We start from the raw sequence: 9268 nt of genomic DNA, 5'->3' as shown, positions 1-9268 counted from the left end.
CCACTACTAAATACCTTTCAGCACTGTATGGTGCTTCATAAATAGTTTTTTCACTATCAATAAATTTGTTTTTAATTTTAATATTCAATAATCATACACATACACTCACAGACATCACACACAATCCAATCCAGACGAAGGGCAATCCAAAAGCTCAGAGGCGGTGGCACGGGCTTGGTTAGGGGAATGAAAAATCCAAGATCTAGGGCCCGAAGGCCCCAGAAATGGCTGTGCACTGGCCTACTTTCTACTGACCACTAAAGGACACCACAGGCCCAGAAAGGAGAATGGTCACACCCTAGAGAGATACATATATAATTATTAAATAAAAAAATAGAGGGCTAAAATCGCCAGGGTTCAAATCAAACGGGCTATATTGCCGTGGTTTATACCAACAAGGGTTGAATTTAATAAAAAAACTCATGGTAGGTTTTAGTTAGATGTGGTGAGGGGCATATAACTCACGTCTGTATGGACATGAGGAGACGCTCGACGTCACAGTGGACGGAGAAAAAATTATGTGGCTCTGCAACATCACCCACAACAATGATGGCGGCCATTTTAACCAACTCGACGCCTGTATGGGCGAAGAGAAAATTTTCCAAAGCTCTGCTACATCACCCACCTTCAAAATGATGGCAGCTGTACTCATTTTTACGGTTTTGTGTCATTCAGGCACTCTCGCGACGCGTTTCGAACTTTCCCAAGGTTCTCATCAGGCGAATTGAAATGACAACTGTCTCTGTTCCCTCTGCAACTACAGAGTGCTTGAGGGCGTGGTCCCTCTGGACTTTATAGTGGTAGAGGGCGGGGTGCCCCTCCCACTACTAAATACCTTTCAGCACTGTATGGTGCTTCATAAATAGTTTTTTCACTATCAATAAATTTGTTTTTAATTTTAATATTCAATAATCATACACATACACTCACAGACATCACACACAATCCAATCCAGACGAAGGGCAATCCAAAAGCTCAGAGGCGGTGGCACGGGCTTGGTTAGGGGAATGAAAAATCCAAGATCTAGGGCCCGAAGGCCCCAGAAATGGCTGTGCACTGGCCTACTTTCTACTGACCACTAAAGGACACCACAGGCCCAGAAAGGAGAATGGTCACACCCTAGAGAGATACATATATAATTATTAAATAAAAAAATAGAGGGCTAAAATCGCCAGGGTTCAAATCAAACGGGCTATATTGCCGTGGTTTATACCAACAAGGGTTGAATTTAATAAAAAAACTCATGGTAGGTTTTAGTTAGATGTGGTGAGGGGCATATAACTCACGTCTGTATGGACATGAGGAGACGCTCGACGTCACAGTGGACGGAGAAAAAATTATGTGGCTCTGCAACATCACCCACAACAATGATGGCGGCCATTTTAACCAACTCGACGCCTGTATGGGCGAAGAGAAAATTTTCCAAAGCTCTGCTACATCACCCACCTTCAAAATGATGGCAGCTGTACTCATTTTTACGGTTTTGTGTCATTCAGGCACTCTCGCGACGCGTTTCGAACTTTCCCAAGGTTCTCATCAGGCGAATTGAAATGACAACTGTCTCTGTTCCCTCTGCAACTACAGAGTGCTTGAGGGCGTGGTCCCTCTGGACTTTATAGTGGTAGAGGGCGGGGTGCCCCTCCCACTACTAAATACCTTTCAGCACTGTATGGTGCTTCATAAATAGTTTTTTCACTATCAATAAATTTGTTTTTAATTTTAATATTCAATAATCATACACATACACTCACAGACATCACACACAATCCAATCCAGACGAAGGGCAATCCAAAAGCTCAGAGGCGGTGGCACGGGCTTGGTTAGGGGAATGAAAAATCCAAGATCTAGGGCCCGAAGGCCCCAGAAATGGCTGTGCACTGGCCTACTTTCTACTGACCACTAAAGGACACCACAGGCCCAGAAAGGAGAATGGTCACACCCTAGAGAGATACATATATAATTATTAAATAAAAAAATAGAGGGCTAAAATCGCCAGGGTTCAAATCAAACGGGCTATATTGCCGTGGTTTATACCAACAAGGGTTGAATTTAATAAAAAAACTCATGGTAGGTTTTAGTTAGATGTGGTGAGGGGCATATAACTCACGTCTGTATGGACATGAGGAGACGCTCGACGTCACAGTGGACGGAGAAAAAATTATGTGGCTCTGCAACATCACCCACAACAATGATGGCGGCCATTTTAACCAACTCGACGCCTGTATGGGCGAAGAGAAAATTTTCCAAAGCTCTGCTACATCACCCACCTTCAAAATGATGGCAGCTGTACTCATTTTTACGGTTTTGTGTCATTCAGGCACTCTCGCGACGCGTTTCGAACTTTCCCAAGGTTCTCATCAGGCGAATTGAAATGACAACTGTCTCTGTTCCCTCTGCAACTACAGAGTGCTTGAGGGCGTGGTCCCTCTGGACTTTATAGTGGTAGAGGGCGGGGTGCCCCTCCCACTACTAAATACCTTTCAGCACTGTATGGTGCTTCATAAATAGTTTTTTCACTATCAATAAATTTGTTTTTAATTTTAATATTCAATAATCATACACATACACTCACAGACATCACACACAATCCAATCCAGACGAAGGGCAATCCAAAAGCTCAGAGGCGGTGGCACGGGCTTGGTTAGGGGAATGAAAAATCCAAGATCTAGGGCCCGAAGGCCCCAGAAATGGCTGTGCACTGGCCTACTTTCTACTGACCACTAAAGGACACCACAGGCCCAGAAAGGAGAATGGTCACACCCTAGAGAGATACATATATAATTAGGGTTAGGGTTAGGGGAATGAAAAATCCAAGATCTGGGACCCTAAGGTCCCAGAAATGGCTGTGCACTGGCCCACTTTCTGCTGACCACTAAAGGTTACCCAAGGCAAAGAAAGGGAACGATGCCGTGCTCCAACGTCCCACTACAATGTCCACTTGACAAATACGTAAATCTGTGTATAATATTAGTGGCAAATATAACAATAATAATAATAATAATAATAATTATTATAATAATAATTATTAAAATGCTAACACCTATAACCCGTCTCATAATATCTGTTTTATATGTCCGCCCACACACGTGTGTATATTTATATTTTATTATCCATATGGTTGTGTTGTGCCATAATGAGTGTAAAAAATGATGAGATGACCCCTATTTTGTTTGTTTGTTTTTAATATTTTTCCAGGGGTCGACCAGAGAGGGCCAACAACAGTCGGGGTAGGCGACGGAGGGCCGTCCAGACCGCATCAACAGGTAAGTGGGGGTAGATTTTAGTATAGAAAATGGAGTAATTGATATTTTTGTTTGTTTGTTTTTAAACCTTCTTGCAGGGGTCGACCAGAGAGGGCTAACAACAGTCGGGGTAGGCGACGGAGGGCCGTCCAGACCGCATCAACAGGTAAGTGGGGGTAGAATTTAGTGTAGAAAATGGAGTAATTGATATTTTTGTTTGCTTGTTTTTAAACCTTCTTGCAGGGGTCGACCAGAGAGGGCTAACAACAGTCGGGGTAGGCGACGGAGGGCCGTCCAGACCGCATCAACAGGTAAGTGGGGGTAGATTTTAGTGTAGATAATGGAGTAATTGATATTTTTGTTTGCTTGTTTTTAAACCTTCTTGCAGGGGTCGACCAGAGAGGGCTAACAACAGTCGGGGTAGGCGACGGAGGGCCGTCCAGACCGCATCAACAGGTAAGTGGGGGTAGATTTTAGTGTAGATAATGGAGTAATTGATATTTTTGTTTGCTTGTTTTTAAACCTTCTTGCAGGGGTCGACCAGAGAGGGCTAACAACAGTCGGGGTAGGCGACAGAGGGCCGTCCAGACCGCATCAACAGGTAGTGGGGGTAGATTTTAGTGTAGATAATGGAGTAATTGATATTTTTGTTTGTTTGTTTTTAAACCTTCTTGCAGGGGTCGACCAGAGAGGGCTAACAACAGTCGGGGTAGGCGACAGAGGGCCGTCCAGACCGCATCAACAGGTAAGTGGGGGTAGATTTTAGTGTAGAAAATGGAGTAATTGATATTTTTGTTTGTATGTTTTTAACCTTCTGGCCGGGGTCGACCAGAGAGGGCTGAAAACGGTCGGGGTAGGCGACAGAGGGCCGTCCAAACCCGATTAACAGGTGAGCGGGGTAGGTTTTAGTGTGGTAGGTTATATAAGGGTCCTGAAAAATAGGGCTTTTTGTGTCCGGTGTAGTTTATGAGGGGTTATTGACGGGTAGGTGTTAGTAATGAGATGTGGGTGGCCATTCAAAGAGGAGTTTTTGGTCTACACCACTGTCCCAAAAATAACGGAAGAGCGTTGGGGAGAGAGAAAAATTTAAACCTCATTGAGGCCTCTCGGGTAGACTGTGTCCAATCTTTTGATCCAAATGCTCTCGGCCTTGAGTCTTTCTTTTAGAGACCACGCTGGATTTGATTGGAGACAGGTGACTTTGAATGCAGACAGACCGTGGGTCAGGAAGTGTTGCACTAGGTGTCGTCGCTTCTCAACTTTATGCATAATATTGTGTGCATGTTGATAGGCTCTGACCCTCAGTTCATTTTTCGTCTGACCCACGTATTGTCTGCGGCATCTTGTGCAAAAGGCCAAATAAATGCAGTTCACAGCTTCGTGGGTCAGAGGTCGGGGGATTTTAAATATCTTTTTGTTAAATCTGCTCATTACCCACTTTTTTTGAACAAAATACTTGCAGCGGCCGATCCGGCCAATGGGGGCCGGTGTGCGTATCTTGCTGTAGACCAAAGTGTCGTGTAAGTTTTCGTTACGCTTATATGCTGCAATGGGCCTGTGATGTTTGAGAAAGCTAGTAGGTTCAAGGAACTTCAAAAAGTTTTCTTTGATGGCCGAATTAAGGGATACGCATTGTTTGGAGTAGAGGGCAGTGAGCGGGATGATTTTATCTCTAATCTGCCCTTCTGCTCTGAGTGGGCTTTTTGGCTTGTCAAATGTTTTCAGAATCTTTCTCAGGAATGCTCTGCTGTAACCACGCCCACGGAGAGCCCGGAAGAGGATGCGCGTGGCCTCCACAAAGGACGATGGCTGTGAGCAGATTCTTTTGAATCTGAGGAGCTGTGACTTAATGATTCCTTTGAAGGTGTGTCTTGGGTGAAAACTGTCTCTATGAAGTAAAGAATGCGTATCTGTGTCCTTGAAGTAAACCCTGAAATCTAGCTGTCTTGTTTGTTCAAACTTGGGTCCCTTGTATGAGACCACGTCCAAAAAATTGACCTCTGACCTGTCCATGTTATATTTGACCTTTATAGATGCCTGGTGTGAATTAAGGTGAGCGATGAAAGTGAGGAAATCGTCCTCAGAGTGGGTCCAGACACCCCAGATGTCATCCAAGAACCTATAGTACGCGAAGGGTTTTTTGGCAGAGCCTGCGAGAGCCGTTTGCTCCCAGTCTGCCATAAAAATGTTCGCGTACGAGGGGGCGAACTTCTTCCCCATGGCTGTTCCCTTTACTTGTAAGTAAAATTTAGTGTCAAACTCAAAGTCGTTTTTAGTCAGATTTATCTCCAAAAGTTGAAGGAGATGCTCGTCCGGTCTAAGGGGATCAGGATATTTGGACATAAATTTTCTAACTGCTTTTAAGCCAGTCGGGGTATCAATATTGGTGTATAAACTATCTATGTCAATTGTAAATAACAATGCGTTTTGTGGGATTTTGAGTTGACTAATTTTTGCAATGAAATCGTACGTGTCTTTTAGGTAGCTTGGATGTCTGGTGGAGAGAGGATTGAGGAAGTGTTCCAAGTACTCGGCCGTGAAGTATGTCTCGCTGTTGCAGTCGGAGACGATGGGTCTACCTGGTGGGACCTCAAACGGAACGCTCCACTTTTCTGGCTCTTTGTGGATCTTCGGCAACAAGTAAAACCTTCTGGCTCGAGGTGGGCCTTCACCCACGAGATACTCTTTTTGTTTCGCGCTGATAATCTTTTTTGAACACATGTCATCTAAAATTTCCTCCACCTCTTTTATAGTGTCTGTGTAGATGGGCCCCTCAAGAGGACGATAGTGCTCTGCGACAGACAGTTGTCTCAGTCCCTCACCGAGGTATTGTGCTCTGTCTAAAATGACTGTGGCGTTACCCTTGTCGGCTGGCTTAATTACTATGTCCGTATTGTTATACAATTCTTTCAGAGCTTTTCTTTCGCTCGGTGTTAGATTGGGCTTCACCCCCAGGCCCCAGTGTAGCTTTTTGAACGCAAAATTGTCAGCTCTTATGACCTTCTCTATTTCTTTCGGCAGGCTGGACAAAGCGGGCTCCCAGTCAGAGGGATGAGTGAACGGTACCTTCGCTTTTTGGCTTTTCTTGCCCTCAAAAAATGTCTCGAGTTTGAGCCTGCGGTGGTACGCTTGCATGTCCGCTAAAAGTTCTTTCTTTCTACAGCTCGATGGGGTGGGGATGTAAGAAAGGCCCCTTTTGAGGACTGAGGTCTGTTCTTTTGATAAAACAAAGGACTTTGACAGATTTATGATGAGTTTACGGGAACCGCATTTTGGGTTGTCGGGGTCTACAAGTTTAAATGAGAAGCCCAATGCGTGAGGAGTGCTTTGGCCGTTGTCGGTCTCCAGTGGAGCCCATCCTTCTCCACGTGGAAGTGTGTGGCTGCCAGCAGAGGGATGAAGGACAGATTCTTTTTGATAAAGCTGTTGATATGCTCTAGCATATCCTGCTCTGCTTGCGGTAGCACTCTCGAAAAATTGATAAGGGGCACAATGATTTCTGTCTGTGGCAGAATCCTCTTTGCTATTTTGTATGTTTTCTGTATTTCTGTTATGGCCGTCATTCTATATCTCTGTTTTCGGTTGTTAAGGCCAAATGACAGAACGATCTTTTCCGGTACTCTGGCCACTGTGGCTTTTTCCAACAGATTACATGCATGCTGGAATTTAGCACCGGGGAAGCTGTCCACTTGGAGATCGGGTTCCTCGTAATGAGGGAGTCTGGACAGATTTGAGTCCCCAATGATGACTACTCTCTTTTTTAACGTAAGGCTCCAATCTACGTGTTTCCTTGTGGTGTTAATGTGGCGTAAAGGGCGGTTAAGAGAGCCAGAAGATGGGCTGTCAATCATTAGGGGTTCATTTACGTTTGTGTCTTCCCCAGGTGCGAGAACGCCGAGAGATGGTGCGGTTTTAGGGACGCTCGGTTCACCCTTTTCTACCCCCATGTCTCCCGCTGGCTGTATCGGGTCAAACTCCCGAAGGAACTCAGAGAGCGGTGAAGGTGGTTTTACCGGAGTGGGTGAGTCGTCAGAAAAAAGAAAGCTGCTATGATCTGAGTAAGCGATTGGAGTCGACATTGGGGGAAATGGGAACAATCTGTGTTCCGTCTCTGACACAGGAGAGCTGTTTGGGGCACCAATAGGCTCTGGTGTTGCCACTGCCACCTGTGGGGTGGGTACCCTGTCATTGACCTGTGGCGCTTCCTCCTGAGGAGGAGGAACTAAAACAGAGATTTCCGGCACTGGTGTCACAGGGCGGCTCTGAGCTACAGGGGCCGCGACAGAGATTTCCGGCCTCGGTGTCTCCGGGCGGCTCTGGGGTGGAGGGACCGTTAAAGAGGGTTCCGCTCCTGGATTTATATGGCGGCTCTTATGTGTTCTCTTTCTCTGTTCGCAGGGCTGCGGCGCTTCCGCCTGTATGGGCAGAAGGGACTCTGGTAGGTCCTGTGGAGGTACTTCCTCCTCAAAGGACCAATCTCCTCTATGTGGAGGAGAACTAGTGCCTGCTTTTTCTGGTAAACAGAGTGTTGGAGAAGTTTGTATCTCTATGTGTTTTTGACTGACTGTTTGTCTTACAGGAGCGGTGTTGGCAGGAGGTTCGGTCGGCCGAGGTGCAGGGGCCTGTGTGGCGGTTCGGCTGGTGGAGGCGACGACAGTAGCGTAAGTTCGAGGGAGTGCGGTCCCCCTTGTCTCTGTGGGGGCTTTCTGTGTCGTCGTGCTCACACCAATCGGGATCTCTGCCGTAATCAGGGCCTCTGCCTGTGCAATGGCCTCTGCACTAATTCTACTTCTATAATTTCTGTCCGCCCAGTGTGACGCCACCTCAAATGCTTCAGGCCAATCGGCTTGATTGGTCTGGGCACGTATGCTCTGTATGGTTGCATCAATCATTGATTCGTAATGTCGCTCGAGAAGCAGTTGTGTAGTGTAGGACCAGTTTTTTGCGTTGTCCTGTAGCAACTGTGTAACTCGGTCATTCGGAAAGGCTGGTCTCACCGTCTCTATCAGGAGGTCAGTGAGTCTTTTAAACGTGACCGGCTGGTTATTCTGAACCTGCGTGGTAACTCTTTCTAGATGGTGTACCTGGCGGATCAGATCATAGAATAATTTGATTGTCGTTTTGAGTTGAGGCGGTGCCGGTGTGAAATCTGGATTTTGTCTAAAACGGTTTTCGTTTTCTCTTGCAGGTCTCGCCCTTGTACTGTTTATAGGAGGAGGGCGACGTTGCTGGTAACCGCCCCAGTTCGTGAAGTGCGGGTAAGTGTTGCCTATAGAAGGATTCACGTCCCTCTGTCCTCCTCCATTAAAGTTGAAAGAAACCGTTCTGGGTCTCTGATTGGAGGGGATGTGTGTGTAGTTGTTACGAAAGGATGGTATGGTGCGTCGGTACTCCAGGTGTTGTGGGAGAGGAAAGCCATCCTCGTCCTCAATGTCTGCACCTTCATATAAATATTCACGCCGAGCGCGTTTGTGTACCACCCTATCGTCCTGACGGGGACGTGTTTCTCTGATTGCTCTCTTTTGGCTTTTTTTACCCTTTGTGTTTTTACCAGGAGGCCTGTATGGGCCTGCGACTGGCCCAAAATGACTCTTATGATAGGGAGATCTGTATGGATCTGCTACCTTCTCATAACGGTCATTTTGTGGTGCAGGGAAACGTTGGGAGGGTCCAGGCCTGGACACCTCCCTGTGAGTGGATCTGTTAAATTCCCTGTTTTGACGTTTCTGAATGTTTGTGTTATTCCTGTTTTTTGCAGGGCGGGACTGTGGAGCTGTATTTCTTTGTCTCCTGTATGGGAAACTCTGCTCCTTGGCACGGTGGCGTGCTGAAGTGTTACTTGGTGTGAAATTAAAATATTTATAATCTGGTGTAACACTCGTGTGTCTAATTTTTGGACGTGGTGTGGTTCTCTGTCTTGGTCTACCACGGAAATTGTCCATAATGTCAGAACTGTGTGTGTATATTTTTTTGAAACTTTTTTGGTATTTTTATGATTTTTTTGTTGGATTTTTATAGATTTTTAT

The 9268-nt window shown here is 46.0% G+C and overlaps 1 protein-coding gene across 3 annotated transcripts; it reads left to right on the top strand.

The window, feature by feature from the left end:
* The first annotated feature begins 5340 nt into the window (after positions 1 to 5340).
* LOC311078509 (uncharacterized protein) lies at positions 5341 to 9117 on the top strand. 3 transcript variants are annotated; one of them, XM_084139127.1, is made up of 7 exons: positions 5341 to 5479; positions 5724 to 5902; positions 5996 to 6068; positions 7641 to 7680; positions 7822 to 7903; positions 8431 to 8500; positions 9001 to 9117. In XM_084139127.1, the coding sequence occupies exons 2-7, from the start codon at positions 5733 to 5735 to the stop codon at positions 9088 to 9090; spliced, it is 525 nt and encodes a 174-aa protein (XP_083995253.1). In that variant the 5' UTR covers positions 5341 to 5479; positions 5724 to 5732; the 3' UTR covers positions 9091 to 9117. The 3 variants fall into 3 exon arrangements, with proteins under 3 accessions (XP_083995253.1, XP_083995252.1, XP_083995254.1); XM_084139126.1 differs by having other exon boundaries at positions 7641 to 7695; XM_084139128.1 differs by lacking the exons at positions 5341 to 5479; positions 5724 to 5902; positions 5996 to 6068; positions 7641 to 7680 and adding an exon at positions 7014 to 7263.
* The last annotated feature ends 151 nt before the right edge of the window (positions 9118 to 9268 follow it).

This window comes from Abramis brama (genome assembly GCF_963993115.1).
Source record: "Abramis brama genome assembly, contig: SCAFFOLD_122, whole genome shotgun sequence".
NCBI lineage: Eukaryota > Metazoa > Chordata > Actinopteri > Cypriniformes > Leuciscidae > Abramis > Abramis brama.
Note: the sequence above shows the minus strand (reverse complement) of the source record. Positions and strands in the feature narration are given on the sequence as shown.